This window comes from Strix uralensis, chromosome 1 (assembly GCF_047716275.1).
Source record: "Strix uralensis isolate ZFMK-TIS-50842 chromosome 1, bStrUra1, whole genome shotgun sequence".
In the NCBI taxonomy this organism is placed as follows: Eukaryota; Metazoa; Chordata; class Aves; order Strigiformes; family Strigidae; genus Strix; species Strix uralensis.
Genome location: NC_133972.1, coordinates 118,236,550 through 118,254,927, shown reverse-complemented (window position 1 = coordinate 118,254,927; position 18,378 = coordinate 118,236,550). Strand labels below are relative to the sequence as shown.

General features: G+C 44.1%; 1 protein-coding gene across 1 annotated transcript in view; it reads left to right on the top strand.

Moving 5' to 3' along the window:
* Positions 1-1,606: 1,606 nt before the first annotated feature.
* RAB31 (RAB31, member RAS oncogene family) overlaps positions 1,607-18,378 on the top strand; it is a 68,431-nt gene continuing 51,659 nt past the window's right edge. The window contains exon 1 of the mRNA XM_074878220.1: positions 1,607-1,732. Coding sequence (XP_074734321.1) covers positions 1,694-1,732 — 39 coding nt within the window. The 5' untranslated portion in view covers positions 1,607-1,693. The remainder of the gene's footprint in view (positions 1,733-18,378) is intronic.

Here is an 18,378-nt window from a genome sequence, read left to right as displayed (position 1 = left end):
TAATGTTTCATGTGTACAACAAGCAAAAATTCCCAAACTTCAAGAATTACAAAAGGATCAAAGAAAAGGAATAGGTAACTAATGGGATCCATGAAAGACACAGAAACATTTAAAGATGTGACCAAAGAAAAAAAAAAAAAAAAAAAAGAAGCATTTGTGAAAAGGTGATCCTGAACCATAACACTGTCTGTGAATCTCAGGAATCTCCGTCCCTCAACAGTAGAAAAGTCTCAAAGTTAGAGGAGAGGAGCAACATTTAACTCAGACTTAAAATTGAAAGACAGGATGAAGTGGGATGGTGTAAAACCTTAAAAATTCCTATCTCCTGTTGATTTGTAGAAATAATTACTGGCTGAAATGTCGAGCTGCTTTAAATTAGCTGTGCTATGAGTGCAAACTGTAATTGTTCTATATTAGTGAGTGTATCCTATTTACTTATTGAAAGATTTTATTGTATAATGCATTCTTGTGGAAAGGCAATGAGCAGACAGAATCCCAGCAACATTCTCTATTGGTTGTCTGAAAACCTGCTGTGTTTTCTCTTTTCTAAATTCTCCTAAAAAAAGACGACTAGCTTCATTAAATCACAAGCATCTCTCTGATGAGCCTCTTCTTTGATCTCTCTCTTTTGATACTCTCTCTCCTGACAGGCTGTAATACTCCACTAGAAATGCTTTGTGTTTTCCTCCTTGGGGATAACAACTGCTCTGCTCCAAGCATTTCCTTGGCCTAGGATCTGGGAGCTCTGGAAGAGTGCAAACATCTTCTTCCAGCCTGTCCGTGTGAGTGTAGGACCCCATGTGGAACTAATTAGTGACATAATGAACGCCACAACCGTTTATTGCCAGGAGGCTCCTAATGACGTGGCAGTAATCTCACAATGACTAATCAAGATTTTCTTCATTTCCCTTCAGCAATTCTACCTGATAAATTAGTGGAAAAAAAAAATGAAAATAAAACTGTAAGTAGAGCAGAGGCTATGATTTAAAATGCCTGGCAGATGATGTTCTTCTGCTTTCCCAGGGTTGTAGCATGCAACTCTTCTCCATAAATTCTAGGACTTTGGCTACTGAGTAGTTACAAACCCCCCTTCCTGATTTCGGTGGCCTGGTCCTAACATTAGGTGTAATGTAGTATTGAGGATAACTTTGGGATGCCTGGGGTGCAGCCCTACTATCAACCCGAAGTTGACTGTTTTCATCAAAAGTGGCAATGTATTACTAGGATTGGGTAAAAATGGAGTCAGTCTTTTAAATGTTTTCTGTGCATAAGTCGTCAAAAAAAAAAAAAAAAAAATTCAGACCTTTCACAACCGAAAGCGGCCCCAATCCCGCCTCGAGCAGCACGCGGTGTGTAGGACCCCGCGCAGGGTGCAGCCTCCCGCCGGTTACTTTCCTCATAGCAGCGAACGTTTCCACGCCGCCTCCCCGCGCCGGGCCGCAGCGTTAAGGCGCGGTGCGCAGCACCGAGCACGTTCCCTCCTCCCGCCACGAAACGCCCCGTGTGCTCCCCCCCGAGCCGCGACCTGCGAGGCCGGGGGGCGGCGGCGAGGCGGGGCCGGGCGCATGTGACCGCCGGCGGCGGGCGGCGGGGGGGCGGCCCGGCGGGGGCTGTGCCGCGCCGCGGCGGGGCAGTGCGGAGTGGTGGCGGCGGCGGGGCGCTGGGGGATGCGGAGCGGCCGGGCCGCGGGCAGATGATGGCGATACGCGAGCTGAAAGTGTGTCTGCTTGGAGTGAGTAGAGGGGACCTGGAGGGTTCGGGGGGGTCGCTTCCCCCTATTTTTTTTCCCACCCCGCAGGTGGGGGCTGAGGGAGATGGGGTGCTCGCTAAAAAGGGGAGCGCTCCCTGTCTACCCCCCGTCACCCCGTCCCTCCCGGAGGGCGCCGCGTCTCCTCGTCCCGGGGTGGGGGGGAGCTCGGCCGCGGTGGATTCCTCCACGCCGAGGCTTGGCAGCCGCGCACCGGCCTCCGGTGCTTTGTTTTGGTTTTATCTTGTTTTGAACTTTTTAAAAGTAAGAAGGGCGTATGGGGCTGGGGGGGAGGAAGCGAGGGGCTCTCTTTTGAGGGGGCGCTTCCCCCCAGCCCTTCCCGAGCGGGGGGTGTCGGTTCCCCCCAGCCCGTCCCAAGCTTGGGGGTGTCGCCGCCGGGGAGCCGGCTCCCGCCGGCCGCGGGAGGCGGTGGTGGCCCCCGGCTGGTCTCCCTCCAGTGCCGGAGCCCCCCGAGGCGGCCAGGAGGGTTTCGCCGCCCGCCGTCCCCGCGGAGAGGCTAATTTAAGGTCTCGTCACCCGGCCCCGGCAACAATGGTGGGAAGCGAAAGAGAGGAAAGTAGCAGCGCGCTGCCCGCCCGGAGACGTTACTGCGGGTGGCTCCTTCTCCCGGGCGCCTCTCGGCCCTGTGTCACCTACGTGCCATGTCGGTGCTTTGCTTAATTACTGGCCTGGGTTTATTCGCTCGGTTCCTTAGAGGAATGGCCTTTCTGCCATTGCTCTTTCTCCTTTTGCTTTTTGGCGAACCCCTGTGTGCGTTTCACATCTGGAGCAGCAATGTGCTTAGCTTTGCAGTTTGGCTCCGCCTGCCCCCTCTCTGCCCTGCACGCAGGGAACTTCGCAGCAAAATGCGCTCACCCGGCTACAAACACCGCTGGGAGAACAGAGCCACCTCTTCTGACAGTTCCTAGCAGAGCATCACTACTTAGTTTTTCTTTTTTTTAAATATCTCAAATTAACAGGTGCGAGTTAGGCTGCTTTTAAGTCCACATCTCCATAAACGTTCAGGAAAGCTGCATGGATGTTGTTTTAGAGTGAATTCTCTTTCATGCAGTACAAGTGTGTTGAACGTTTGAAAAACAAACAAATACAGACACTCCAGTGCTCTCTGGTTTGTGTTGACACCCCAGCAGGAGTGGGTACCTTGCCCTGCAGTAAGTGCCAGGATGTGGTGCCAGGGCACTGGAGAGTTTGACCCAAAGTATTTGACGGTGACCATTCCTCCTTTCTTGGTTAGAATTCCTGCCTTCAACTTTTAAAATGGCATAGAGACAAAATAAATGTGGTTTATACAAACGTGAGGAGTCTGTGGTAGAATATGTGGATGTGTCTCTATTTTTTCTTCCCCAGCAGAAAATCCTGTAATTTTATAGAGATGAAGTATCTTGTGGAATGACATTCCTCTTGCCCATTATTTATTGCTGTTTTGTAACATTAAAATGTACTGGAGGTTTTGCAAGGCAATTGTTTACTTCTTTTAAGACAGGAAAAGAAACCTACCTATAAAGGAGCTCTGTGTTACTAGGAATATGCAATTACTCTGTGGATTCATTAAAATGATAGGGTGGCAGTGGGAACACTTAGGGAAGATGTGTCTGTAGTTATAGTCGCCTAGTAGTTAGTGAGATATTCCTTCCTGAGTTTTAATAGGGTATAATCCTAGAAAACCACCTACTTCTGATCACAGACATCTCATTTACCATGGAGGTTGACACTCTGTCTTCCCAAAAGAGAGGAATCCTTCATATGACAAATCCCCTCAAGAAATTCAGACACATTTCCAGAACAGACAAACTCTGTACCTGTTCGTGTGAACAAGTGCAGGCATTAGTCTTCTGATCTGTTTGAAAGCTAGACGGCAACTCAGAATACGTTTTCACACCTAGCAAAAGGAATCTTGACAGTTGTCTTTTCAGTAGGTCCTGGACCTGGTAGCTTAATGTATTGTATCTAGTAGATCCCCTGATAATTGGTCAAGTCTGGCATGTCCAGGTCCCCAGATGAGTTCCTATCCTTATTAGGAATAGGGATTAAATTGGTTTCTAAACCTGCATCCTTTTCCACTTCTGAACAAAGCCCTAGGCTGTGCCTCTAAATCAGACAGGAGGATCGCTGATGGTCTGTGGCCCTCAGTTGTGCAAAGGGCCTGTGCTTGGGCTGTTTCCGCCAGCTCAGAATTCCCCAATGAGGAAAAATTGCAGCTGGCATGATGTTTTCAAAGACACCTTCTCCACAAACCCTGAAGACCTGTTTGACTGTAGAAGGTCTAGGTGAGAGGGGAATGGAGAAACCAGAGTTGTGCTCCATGCTGCCAGCTCTATAAGCTAGCCCAGTACTCCAGGGCCAGTGTTTGGCTCCAAGCCATTGCAGTAGAGATGGGGAGTAAGTTACTGGCTCCTGGATGTAACCCCCCCCATTGCCAGGAGGAAATCTGGCCTGTGATTTTTAGCATGAATCTAAAAAAAATGGGATTTGGGTATCTGCATTTCACTTCCTCCTCCTCCAGAGTATCTTGGGGTTTTTTAAACTCACTGTGGGTGTGATGGGAGTGATTTGGAGCAGCCTGGAGTACAGCACAAGGGGATGGATGGTCGTGGGGTTTGTAGATGTTGAAGGAGACACCAGCAAGAGAACAACAGCTCGAGGGGCAGCTCAAGGCTAGGTGAGTCAGTTTGGAAGGCAGGCTTTGTTGATGGTGGAGCTTTGTTATTCATGAATTTCAGAAGGCAGTGCTCTTTGAGGAGAGATGATTCCAGCTTGCTGGTGGGCTGGCAGGACCAGGATGCCTGCCTGATTGGTCAGTGCCTCACAGCTACCGAGGTACAATTTTAATAGCTCTCTTGAGTATGTTGCTGTGCAAGTGGCCTTAAGCCGGCTACTAAACTACTTCCCCCCATAGATTATCGCTGCTGGGTAGTGAGGTATCTGCACATGGAAGGTATTCATCTTCATAAGTGCAAACACTGGAGCATGAGTCCTGTCTTGTCACCCCAGATTCTTCCTGGTCTCTTGGTTCAGTCTGTTGGTTGTTCACAACATTTGTCCCTGTGTTAGAGGCCACCAGCTTCTGGGGCTGAGCAAGTTTGCAGCTCAGTTTATGCAGTGAAATGAAGTGCAGCTCCCATTTGACTTACGTGATGTTTCTCTCCTGAGTGAGCACCCTCTTGAGGGGATGAAGGAGAGAGGGGCGGAGGGGGGCTTGTGTGTTCCTGAGCCGTGCTTTGGTGCTGTAATGTGGCCGGGCATGCGGCTGCCTGGTTTCCTAATCTGGCTGTGGCTGCTGAGTGCCATGTGCCTTGGCTCCCGACATTCTCTTTATGCGGGCTGGCGGAGTGATTTACAACTCTCTGCCAAGTCCTGACATAATTGTGTGTGGCAACCGCAGAAGTGGTTGCCAGGTTTAGGACTAAGGCGAAGTTTCTTGTCTTTGTCACTTCCTGAGGAAACTTTGACAGCCCTTCAGACTTTGGGAGGTGGCTTGCTAACTACCATCTAAAAAGTGACCTCCATTACCTTTTGTTTTTTTGTTCATTACATTTTTATGTTGTGACTGTTCACCATAGGACCAAAGGAGTTAGGATTGGAAGAGGCTCAGAGGTTATCCCTTGACCCTAACGCTCCTCTTATAACTTTTCTGACATATGTTTGTCTCACCTGTTCCTAAAAAAACTCATGATTAAGGTTTATCTTCTCCCCAGGGTTATGCCCCATAGCTTAATTACTCTTACTGTAGAAAGTTTTTCCCAAACCTGGTGCATACATCTTCCTTGGCTGAGACTTCATTTCTTCACCCTCCTGTTTGTGTTTCCATTTTCTTGCTAATAAAAAGTCACTTGCTGGCATGTGTTCTGCTAGCAAGTAGTCTGAAAATACTGTCTGAAGTTGGTAAGCCTACATTTGTAAATCCCAATTCTTAGGTATGGAGAACAGTTTATTACCTTTGACGATGTTGTGCACCTTGATGTGCAGTGTCTGCATATGCAGGCTGTGGAATTGAGCTCAGAATTGTTTGATATTCAGAGTAATTGGGAGCATGATAATAGTTTTCTTAAGGAGAAAACCTCTCTGGTTTTCTTATCTTCATGTCATGATAATGGACATCTGGATTCTGGGAGAACAAATTCCTGTAGCAGAGCATATGCACGCATGTGTCACATGTTTCAGTGCAAAGCTCACGTACCCATACTTCTTTTCTAAGTAGCTATTACAATGAATACCTGTGACTGAGAATCTTTTAGTTTGTGTTGGTGTTTATAAAAGACAACAGTTTTATTTCTCTTGGCTCTAAAATGTTTGTCATTACTAATGCTCTTAGTGCCCGGATGTCCCAACCCAAATAGGAGCACTGCTGTTAAAACCAAAAATGCACCCCTGGATGAGTTGTACCAGTTAAGGACCTTTCTTCTCACTAGAAATATGCAAGGGGGTCTACATGTTAAAATGAGCATCCTGCTGAAGACAGTAACGCTACACAGGTGCAGAAACTGTGTGTGCATCAACAGCTGCAGTGCTGTAGCCTAAAACAGAACAAGAGGGACCAGAGTAGTGCAGATGACAAAGGTGGTAGTGAAAAGAATAGTACTGGTGGAGTAAATGTATACCTTCTAAAATTTTGTCCACAAAATGTCTGAGAGAACAGAGACTGACAAGTGATTTTTTTCCCCTATGTTAATAGTTCATTTTAGTTGTGTTTTATTATGTAAACAAGTAAGTCTATCATGAGAGAAATTTCTGCATCGTGACTTTGCATGGCTGTCTATCTCGTGGTGACACTGGTGTGAAGTGTCCATCATTGCAGTCTTTACAGCAAAGGAGCCCTCATCTGTGTCTCTCCTAGCCACTTACTTCTTTGCATTGTAGTGAAACATCAAATCACATGTAAAACTGGACAATGATTTTAAGGCCATGGGAACTGAAAGGCAGACAGCCAGACACATAGTTAGCATGACTACATATGCCTCATTTCCTTGGGCAACAGTTTTCTTAGTCTTCCTTGGTGAAGAATACTCTGAAGTTTGCACTTAATGTGTGCACATAGCACTTCCATACTCCATTGCCCTGCTTGGCCATTCAAAAGAACAGACTACCAGGATACTGAAGGAGACTGTTTTGAAAAATACGCCATAAAAATCCAGTTACATAGCAAGTGAGAAATGCCTTTTCTCTTGTATCAATAAACAAGTATGTTCAGAAGCCTAAACTAGCCTTTCTCTATTAATTTATAAATTATTTAAATGCTACAATCATGTTTTTGCAATGTAGACATTAAATATGTATTATGTAAATATTTCCCAGAATTTAACAAAATTCAGGATTTCATATTGACCTTGGTCTTAGTGCTTTCCTGGTGTATCTATGAAACTTTTTTATTTACTCGTATCTTCCAAAAGTTTTGGGTGGGATTGCTTAGAAAAATGAGGAGACGGGGTTATGACCTGAAAATCCTTCTAGGGAAAATGAGTGCGGAGGCCACATTCTGCTTTTGTTTCCAGCAGCAGAACCAAACTGGATTTCTGAAGCCGCAGAAGGCAGAACTTGAAGCAGGTTTTACTTTCAGTAGCTGCAGAGCCTCTGAAGGGGAGGGGAAGCTTGTTGCAACTAATCAGCTGGGTAGAGAAAGAGACTTAGCTGCAAGTGATCAGCTCTGATCTGCTGATAACTGGCTCTCTGGTCCCAGCTGCTGCTTGTAACTTCCCTGTTGAATGAGACCCTGCTGTGACTATCATCCAGAAATCCTATATATGTAGGCTGTAGTTTTCCTGTCTTTCAAATTGTATTTATTTCTTTTGTTTATAGTGTTACCAGTTGGGGTTTGTTTAGGTTTCTCCAATCCCTTGCTTCAGTCCCTCTTTTTGATTTCTTAGTACTGGCTGAAAAATTGTGAAACTTCTTGTTTTCAGTAATTCAGAGAAAAAAGTATATTCTTTCTTTCTATGAAAATAAGGATGTTGAATTCATAATAAACTCGTTTTTAACACAGCAGTTTTAGCCCTACTCAGTGAAGTAGTGCTGAGGCAGACTATGTGAAGCAACCAGAAAAAAACGTGTGCATGCAAAAAAACGTGCAGGGAAAAGAAAAACTCTCTCATTCTCATCAGGCAATTCCTTTTAACTGGGTTAAGTCAAGCCATGTTAAAAGGCCATTTTTTATTTTCATTTAAAGTATGTTTTCTGACACTCTGGTTGATGGTATGACTTGTTTCCAAGGTGATAATTTGCCTTATTGATAGGGTGTGTTGGAGTTAGAGTGCAGTTTCAGGAAGTGGCAAAATAGGCATTAGTTGAGCTGGTCATGGGCAAAGGCCTCTGAACCTGCAGGGCTTTTGCATATGGTAGTGTTTATAAATTACTGGTAAATTTTGGTAACGTTGGGCTGTGTCTGAGCTGGATATATGGGTGCTGCAGAGTGCAGGTGTACAAGCTGGATAAACTCTTTCTAAAATTTCTCAAGCTAACTCCTTGTTGAGAGAAGTATTTACAGGGAGACTGGAGCCACAGCTCTGCTCTGGTTGCTCAAAAACATCCATCTTTTCTTTTGCCTTCTCTTCTGCTCCTTCTTCCAAATGCCATTTGCCCAGTCTTCAGGGCTGTTAGACCCTCCAGGCGTCTGTTGTTGACCATGTACTTCCCAGATGCATCCCTGTTCAGATGGGATGAGGGCAGGAACGATTTTCTTCATTTATTACACCTTGATTTTGAGGGGGAAGACAGAGGGGTGCATTGAAATGGAACACAGCTGGCTTTAGCAGGTTTGCACTGTTGACCCCACCTTCCCCACAGTTCCGATGCTGCCTCAGAAAACAAGCTGTTAAGTTCAGGGCAACTTGTTTCTCCTCAGCTTCAGTGGCTTATCAGCCTATGTTGATGGAGGCTGTAGTTTGGAGTTGTGGTTTGACCGCCTTCCCATCATCTCCACCTCCATCTGGAAGTTTGGGGCTTCCTCTGCTCATGTTTTCCTCAAGCTGCTTCTCAGGCCACCTGAATGCCCAACACATGGATGGATACACAGAGGTACCCTCCAAAAGGGCCAGGAAAGGTGGTGGGAAACTAGATGGGTTCATTTAATCTGGTCTACTGGATCCTGACATCAAAGGGAACAAATGCATTTGCCCTAGCTACATTAGGTAGTGTGCCCATCAGGCATTTCAGTCTTTCTCAGGGTTGGTCTCGTTCTTTTATAGAGCTCATCTGTAAAGCTGCGAGCACCAAGGATCTCATTTTCAGGGCAACAGTCATTTTCTGTCTCCAGAGCTGGCAGTGCATGTCAATTCAATAAGTATCTGTTCCCTCGTCAGCTCCTTGGTTTCCTCACCCGTGCCGTGGATGCTGGCACGCAGGCTAATAGCCAAGTGCTTCCTACTCTGGGTCATGGCTTCAGCTGCTCCCCACCAGCTCTGCGGCCCCGTGGGTGAGCCAGACCCACAGCAACTGGTATGGAGGGCCATAACGTGCAGCCCCCCGGGCATGGCCGAAGCTCTTGGTCGTGGGCTGCTCTGGCATCCCTGGAGCTTTCTGCAGGGGTGGCAGGAGGACACGAGTGGGAACAGCTGGTCTTTGGGCAGTTGGGGTAGTGGCCCTGCCTGTGAGGGGAGGAGAAAAAGGAGTCCTTGCCACTTCCAAACTCTCCTGGAGTTTCTTGCTCTGATGGACTTTCCCTTTGAAAGCTACTACGAGCTAGTGAGCAGCCTGGTCTTTTCCTTCTAGTTTACATGGCCTGGTATTTCTAAATGCTTAGCCTACTAACCTTTACAGCAGATTTAAGCTGGTTTATTTTTTTCCCTTCCACTTCCTTTGGATGGTTGGCTGCATTATAAAATATTTAAAAAAAGAAAATCCTACCTCCATCTGGTGCTAATCACACTGATGGGTTAGATCATCCCACACTCTTTGGACAGGGCAGAGCAAACTTTCAGTGCTCTGCTCCTTGTCAGGGCTTGTTGTGCCCCCCACTAACTCATGTTCTCAGCCTGCAGGCAGCTTGTGTGAATATAACTCTGCAGCCCCTCGCCGGAAGGTGTGTGAGAGCTGCCATGGGGCACATGCTCCTGAAGTAAACGAGAATAAAAGATGTTTTTATTCTCATGGCAATATTTTTCTTCGCTCTACCTACCTCATAGAGACTGGATGATGGCATAAGGGCCAAGGTGAATGGAAATTTCTTAAATTCCATCTGAACTTAACTTGTAATACGCCAGGAAAGGGACATGTTGCAGTTTTCTTCGGAAACATTTTTTACACCCTTCCAATGAACGCTTGTAGTTTTGAACATCACTGTAAGAAGACGAATCCAAGCTTTAGAAAGCCGCCAGCAGAGGTGGATGGGAGGCCAGCTCGGAGCACAGCCTTGTGTAAGCAGATGCCAATGGTTTGATTTATGGTCTCCAGCCTCTCAGGGCTGCTCATGAAAGCTGAACAACAGGCAGCGGAACAAATGCTTTTTATTTTTGCCTGGCTATTTTTATATATAAATGCTAGTTAGTGTGTGGTTTTTCTATTTCTTGGAGGAGAGGGTAGAGCAGTTACAGTTTTGCACTTTTTGTTTTGGACAGAATAAGTTCTTATTTGGGCAACATCTGCAGTGGGAAGTACATGTGCGTGAAATCCAGCTACTAAATACTTCGTGTCCCCGAGCTATTATTTCCTTCTTTGTCAGCAGAGTGACAGGATGCTGCAGACGTCATTGAGTGTCCCGGTTGGACTGGTCAGCCTCTGCTAGCACAACTGCAGGGGACTATAAAAAACTGTAAGAGCAATCTTATAAAATGATAAACATCAGCCTCTTGCAGGAATTCACATACAGCTAGGGACTCTGATGCAGATTTACCTCTACTTTAAATCCTGTCTACAGAGCCAAAGTGAGTTAAAGAGGTTCCTAAAGTGGGTTTAATTTTGAAAAATTAATTTTTTTTGGCCCATTTAATTCTGCAGCAAACAAAACTTAATAGGTGTTGATAAGATCTAACGGTTCATCAGCAAAGGTGTGCTCCGGAGTGGCGCGTCATGCCTGAAGTCATTTACGTGTCCTTCCATGCTCACTGGTGACCTGTGAGATACAGCGGGCGTTGGAGTAGCTTTAACTTTCTCTATCTTATGCTTGTAATCAGTAGCTGGTACCTCATCTCTAGGACTGCCATTGCATGTGTTCTCCAAACGTGCTCATTTCTTGATTGTGAGGCTGATGCTGGGGATTCAGTGGCAGAGATGAATCCTTAGGTATTTGGTCAACATCTGGTGTGTGCCAATGCAGAGAAGCTGTAGTGGGGATCACCGGGCTTCCCAAAGATTGATGTGAAAAGCATCCCAGAGACAACTCCCTTGAATGTGATGTGGAGTCACACCAAGGCTCAGCTTGGCTGTTGGGACTTTAATTCATTTTTAACTACTTGATTATCTACATTAACCACTACATTATCGCTATGGTTAGTAGTTTAGGAGCTAGAAGCATATTATAACTGAAAAATTTGAGGTGTTTGTCTACGCACTGTCACAATTTTAATCTCAAGCAGCTTCTGCCATCTGTGGAAGCAAATACTGTGTTTGTTTGCTTAGGCCAGTCTTTGTTAATTAAAAAAAAAAACCAAAACCCTCTTGCTGACTGACACACACCGCTACCAGTCTGTAAAGGCACACTTCCACTTTGTGGCAGGATAAATCTGGTGGTTGGTTAATTCCTGGAGGGATTTGGGAAATGAGAAAGAACAGATTCCCTTTATTGGATACGAAGCCTGTTATCTCTTTTTCTTTATCTTTTTTTTTTTTTTTTCCTTAGCATACTAAATATAAGTGGGTCTATTTTAAGAGTCATAAAAGCAACACTTACAGTATATCTTGTTAAAGCTGATATGAACAGGAAGCTTCCAACCACATTTAGGCCAGAAGTCCTTCATAGTGCATAATCGATGGTGACTTCAATCTTTGCAATACTATGCAGACAATCTTACTTCTAGGATACTCAGTTCTTGAGTGTGCTACAAACAAGGTTTTTTCTTATGTTATCCCTTAAGTAGCATTTTTCTTTTTTTGGATGATATCTCTCTTGTGAAAAATTCAAGGAGAGTTGGTCTTTGTTTTTGTCTTAGTTTGTTTGAATGTCAATGAAGGAATTAATTTTGTCCCCTATATTTAATGTCTTCAACTGTTATAACTCCAGCAACAGACTGTAGTTTGTGTGAATCGTCTTCAGAGTCAATTGTTCTGTCCTTTGATATTCCGCCCCACCCGCACCTTGGATATTTTTTTTTCCCCCCCCCGCAGGGTGTGCTTGAAAAGAATAAACCCATGCCTAAGCATTAGACAGACAATTGGAACACATTTTATGTAACAAAAACGGTGGTTGTATACAATCAGATAACATAAATGCTGATTCAAGGTTGTGTTACTGAAGCCTTAATTTGTAGAGTCGAGTCCTTAAACACGTGTTTAATTATAAGCATTGGGGTAATAATCCCTCTTCAGCCATGTATCAGGGTACATCATTCAGCCTTTGCTGAATGGGCTAAATTGAGTCCCAAGCTTAAAGCTCAGCATATACTTTAATATGCATCAGAGTGTAGTCCTGTGTGGAGGACAAAGATAAAAGGTTTATGTAAATGAAGTATTTGAGATAACGCAGCTCTTGAATGATTCCTGACATTTAACATTAAAAGCAGATAAAGTAGCTCAGTTTTACCTCTGCTTGGTTTTCAGGATCTGGTGGGCTCTTTAGAGGTGGTGCTTTATTTGGTCAGGTGATTAAATTGAACCAGAATTTCATGGTCAGCTTTGCCTTCTCCTTTAGGCTGGTGTGGCGAGAGAGTGAGTGAACCTTTGGCACCTGTAGAATAAGTCCAAATTTTAAAAAGTTTGTCTGAAGGAGTGATAGCCTTACAACCTAAAAAGTTTTTCAGGAATAGTTTAAGTGATGACCGGTAGAAAAAGGGCTATAAAAGTCAGTAGAGGGAATTTGGAAGAACAAAGTGATGAAAAAAGAGACGAACAGAGGAGGAAGAAGTGGAGGACTGAAACTGAGAGACTGAGGGAAAGCATTAGGGGAGTTTTGTGGGGGGACTGGTGGGAGGGAATGAGGAACGTTGGGGTCAAGTCGGAGAAGGAACGAGGGAAAGAGATGCTGAGAATAAGGAAACAGAAAATCACACAGAACAAAACAGCAAAGGGAGTAATACGTACAAAATAAGGTGGGGTGAAAAAACCTCTCCCTTGGTTTTAGCCTTCAGTTTCCTTTTTTCTTTTAAAGCTGTAGCTTTGTCTTAGTTAGCATTATTTATGTTTCAAAACACACTTGTTCAGCTGAACCTGCAGAATTGTTGTTTACACTGCATTAAATTGAGCTGTATCTTTTGACCAGTGAAGAACGCTCTGTTGCAGATCTGGTAACTGAAAGTGAGGCTATTGTAGGATCTCATGAGCTACTTGAGATGTTGTCAGACGTCCCTGTGCTTGTCATTCTGCTGTGTCTGGGGTCTGCAGGAGCTTTGGACTCAGTCCCACACAGTCACAAGCACTCGGGCTGTGGCACAGAAAGCATGTTTACCACCCAAACAGCCTGCCCTGAGAGGGACTCAGTATCCTCTGCATGGCTCAGTCTCTTTCTGCTTTGGAGGGAAAGATCAAATTGCCTCTTCTTCTAGCCCAGCTATTCTTGTCCCTTGAGGAGATGTCCTTAAATGTACTAAAATTCATGGTTTAGCACTGCCACTTGAAATGCTCCCAGCATGTTTTCAATTGAGATTTGCAAAGTCAGTACGCTTTTGACCATTTCTGGTTTCCGATTTGTGAGTGAAGATGAGGAAAAATTGGTCAGGTGAATCAAAACTTTCTTCTGTGAATCAGTTGTAAGTTAGATACTTATTTCCTATTGGTTTTTTTGTGTCGGAGAGAGGAAGGTGCCTTAACAGCAACAAAACCTGTTCCTGCTCATTTAAAGGGCTTTTCCCTAAAAAGTTGAATTCCCTGGCACTAGTGGTACCAGCTTTAGGAGCTGCTGGGTTTCATTCCTGCTGAAATCAATGGGAGGTGAAAACGTTAAAGAAGTCAACTGCTTAAGGGATACAGCCTTGTGCTGATAATGTCTGCCATTTATGAGCCTGTTCAGCTTTACTCTCAGTAAGTTCACAGCAGCACACAGTAAAACCACAGATAAAAAATTCAGGCCCTGGGTTTTATTATACTGTGCTTACTGTTATCTCTTCTGTTCACTTGCATGGGTGACAGAGGGGAAAGCACTAGGTGGGTTCTTATATGACTCTGTTTAAAGTAAGTGGTGATGTTTACTGTATTACAGAGAACTTCAGATCCAGGCAATAGGTGAAATGAACATGAAATCACTATTAATCTAAATTAATTAAACATGATAGTTTGGTGAAAAAAATTTTAACACAGATTTAGGTTTATGCAGACCTCTGATTGTCCATTCCCAGTCCTACACCTCAATTCAGGAAATGAAAACCCTCAGTTTTAAGGATTTTAGACCTCTCCGTGATGCCATTTAATGTCCAAGTAGAGGTACATTATCTACATGTTATCTACCTTTAACTGTAGATAACAAATAATGGCAAATTCCAGTATCTCAACTCGCCCTCTTCCCCTGATATCATGGGGGAAGGCACACATTTTAATATCTCTGGAAGATTAATGAAGGCAGGTTTCCAAAGGATGCAGGTGGGCTGGCAAATTCTAAGGGCAGCCTGCATAAGAAGGTGCCATTAGCTGCTGGCAAGCCTTTAGCCTGCTGCTGCTAAGGGAGACTACCTCAGACCTTTGATGGTCATCCAAGACTGCTGATTTTGTAGGTTGTTGTGTCAGCTAAAAGGAACTGATAAGCAGAGACAGAGTTTTTAGCAATAAAACCAGGAACGAAATCCTTAGTTTCTGTCCCACCTGTGTGGCATTCCCTGAATCACTCAAGGGTGCTGGTGCCTGGCTGGTTTTGGCCAGTGGAGAGGCAAGGAAGAGTTGTTTGCCTCTGGTTGTTGGTAGGTGACATACACTATACGAGGGCTCTGCTAGTTTGGAGCAAAGATGCCGGGCCATGAGGCTGGTTCCCATTTGTTAGGGGAAATGTCTTTATATAGTTGCTCCCGAAACTCTGTCTCCTTCCTCTCTGTGGCTTGTTGCTGCAAGAGAGAAGGGATCAGGCTTTCTTTTCTCCAGGGCTGAAGTTTTCAACTGGTGTTTCAGTTGGCACTTCTAATTTATGTGGCTTTTTTCTTTCTCTTTGGTATGAAATGCAATAATAAGTTGCAGGTGGAGTAGTTACAAATTGGGAGGGGAATGTCTGAGCCCTGAATTGAGTTGTGTACTGAGTTTGGATGGCAAATTTGAAGGTAATTCAGCCCTTTTACAAATCTTCCGGGCAACTGCTGGACTATTTTTATATTACTGAAATAGTAAACTGAACACCAAGAGCCATTTCCTCAAATGCTGTACCTACCTGATGTGCATATAGATGATTGCATAAGAGCCACTGCCTTCATTTATTAAAAAAAATTATTTTGTTGGGATTTGTAGGCAATCTCTAATATGAAACAACAATGTTTGGATTGGATTATCAATTCCAGACTGGCTGGAAGATTTTTAGTATCTTCTATGTAGTGACAGATATATAAAATACTCCTCCCTCCCCCCATTTAGTAAGTGACACTAACAAGCCTGTATTTTGAAATTATGGCCCCTAATGATAGGATTTGACAACGGAAGAGGCAGGGTGTTGGAGTATGAACAGAAACTTGTGTCAAAGAGCAATTCAGGTCAAAGATTATCTCCTTGTCGTACCATTGTTTTGAAAGTTTCAGCTGCTACAAATATTTGTGGGCAAGGTTCAACTTAGAAAAAGAATTTGGTTTGGAAAGAATAACACAGAATTGTTTATCCCATTTTTTGCTGCCAAACTGTACTCAGAAACCAACATTTGTCATCATGCTATTGCCTAACGTGTTTACTGAACTATGAAAGCCTTGGGTTATTTATGTATTTAGTCTGAAAATTGAATTTAGTTTCTCTCATCACTGCATTGCACAATGATGATGAATGATATTTAACCAGATTGTTATGCTGGTGTGTGTACATATGGCCAATAGAGATAACAGTCCCTGCAATCAATACTCATTGACTGTGAGGTACAGTGACTTGTAAGTTACTTCGTTACACTTATCCCTTAATTTTTCAAGTTCAGGGCTGATTATCAGGATACCTAAGCAGATATTCACACAGATTTTTACTGTTTTTTTAACAGGAATTTATTTGTGGGAAGAGTAGTATATCAAGTGGATTTTTATGACTGCATGTGTATTTTGAGATAGAGTGGGTAGGAAAAGGATGGAAGCGTGCAGGTGTTAAGAGGTCTCCCAAGTTTGTCCAGAAAATAAACTCTGACCATTGGAGTTGTCAAAGTCAAGTATTGCTGTCGGTAAAATTGCATAGTCATTCAATCAGGACTTGCAATTTGCTTTGTTTTATTTCAGCTTTGTTTAGCTCCTCCCTGTGGAGGTTTCACATGCTGGAGAGATCTCCTAAGTTTGCTCTTGGTTCCTACTTTGTTGGCAGGGGGGACAGTGAGTGGTGACCACCACCCATCTGTGGCACCACAGTAGGTAAACCGGAGCTTTCATTTCTCCTCCACACCTGAAAAATGAAGTGGTGAACATGAAAGTCATCATACGTAAGTGTCTGTGGTGGTGCTCAGATGGGAAATGAGCAAGCCAGTAACAGGGAGAGGTCATTAAGGTGAACTGCAGTGGTGGGAGAGCATATCATGCAGTGTGAGATAATACACTTTCTTATCACTTACAGGGCATCTAGCAGGGTAGGTTTACCTGCTGGTCTGTGTTACGTGTTGGTCAGGAGGATCTATGATTCAGTGGTCAGTAGAAGGCAATTAGAGGTATGATTCTGGTTTGGATGGTAGTGACTTTATGAAGTCCCACAGCTATAGGTCTCTTAAAAATGAACGAAAAAACCACCTCTGTGATGTACAACATTGTTGATACTGTGCAGGTTTGGGTGCAGGTTTTTCTTCCTTTCTTGCTTCATTAATAGTGATTTACGTGTGAGATATGGACATTCTTTTGCAGCTGCCTTTGCTGCGTTCACACCACTCGTTGTTACACAGAGCTCCAAAGGTGGTAACAACAGTGGGAGATTTCCTGTGTTTCCAAGGGAAGGTGCTCAGGCGCTCTTCTTTCCATCTCTGTCTGTCCCACCTGTCTAGTTCTTGTAACTCCATCATGCAATCCTCTTTCCCTCTTTGCCCAGGCTCTTGGTTCCCAAATCACTTGAGCAATTTAGCTAGTGCTCCTTCCACCTTTCCTCCTGTCCAAGTATGGTCAAGTTGGCCGTTTTCTTCTCCCTTAGTACCAGGAGTCACCAGGTGGTGCTATTTCCCAATTAAATGCCCTTCTTTGCACTGCAGCGCAGTCCAGCCTTTGTAGAAGGGTTTTATGGTGTTTGGTTTTGTGATGGAGCTTTCTTTGGTGGGCAGCTGTGTCAGGTAGCAAGGGGTCTTGCTTCTCGCCATGTGTTCAGTCTTGAGTCAGTTTTTTTGAAGCAAAGTTGTTCCCTGTGACTTAATCACCCAGTGTCTTGTTTGACATTGAGGTCCCAAAAAAGGCTGAACTGCTTCTACACAGCTTGTGATCACACTGTTTGTATTCAAAAGCTGCCTTACTGTAGCGTAAAGCACAAACAAGTCTCACTAAGGATGTCCTCAGGCTTTGCACTGTTGGGTGTCCCCCCCCCATCCAATGGGAGGGCTTTTTCTGTGTTCATTGGCATGTGCTGCTACTCCAAAGGAGATTTGTGTGTGTGACTGCTCCCTTGAAAGGTGCTCCTCTTGTTTCTCCTTTCATCCTCTGATCTTATTAGTCAGCTAGATTGATACCACCTTATTTGCAGGTGCTTTTTACAGAAATCATGCTCTTACGTGAAACTTTAGAGCCAGTTCAAAACAAGTTCAGCATCTTGAGCAAATACCTAATGCCTCCAAAAGCCACAATTTGAGATGAAGGAATGCAAATAAACACCAAGTTCCTGTCTTCATTTTCACCAGGCTAAGCAATTCTTCCTTTGCAGCCGTCCATACCACATGCTGTCAAGGGCATAAGAAATTGATTGATTGAGATTCTGCTCTTTGATTTCAATTTAAAATCCTCCATTTCTCTCAGCAGTTCAGCTACTGTTCTGAATATGATAACTTGCATGGAGAGGGGAAGGAAATGTGTAAAAAAAGACACAGAGAACTAGGTGGTAATTTGATGTGGGGAAGCAGTTTCTAAATAATATTAATAACGAATGAAGGCTCTTATCTTTGCTGTCCACACTCATGCTAGCATGGCGGTGTGGTTAGCTTGCATTTTGTATGATAAGATGCAGTGATTAAGCGTATATATTTGAATTAGAGTATGGGTTTGGGGTTTTTTTTGAATGAAGTAGATGAGCTTAAAAAATTGCTAAGTTGGATGTTCCAGAGCTAGGTTGACTGCAGTGTTAATTTGTTGTTGTTATTTTTTTAATATATTCTACAGTGTTGCTGTTCTTGAGTCACCTTGCAGAGAAAGGAACTGAGGTAGCTGGAGTACTGACCCACAGGCTGTTTTCTTCATCAATTTACATTTCTGTTT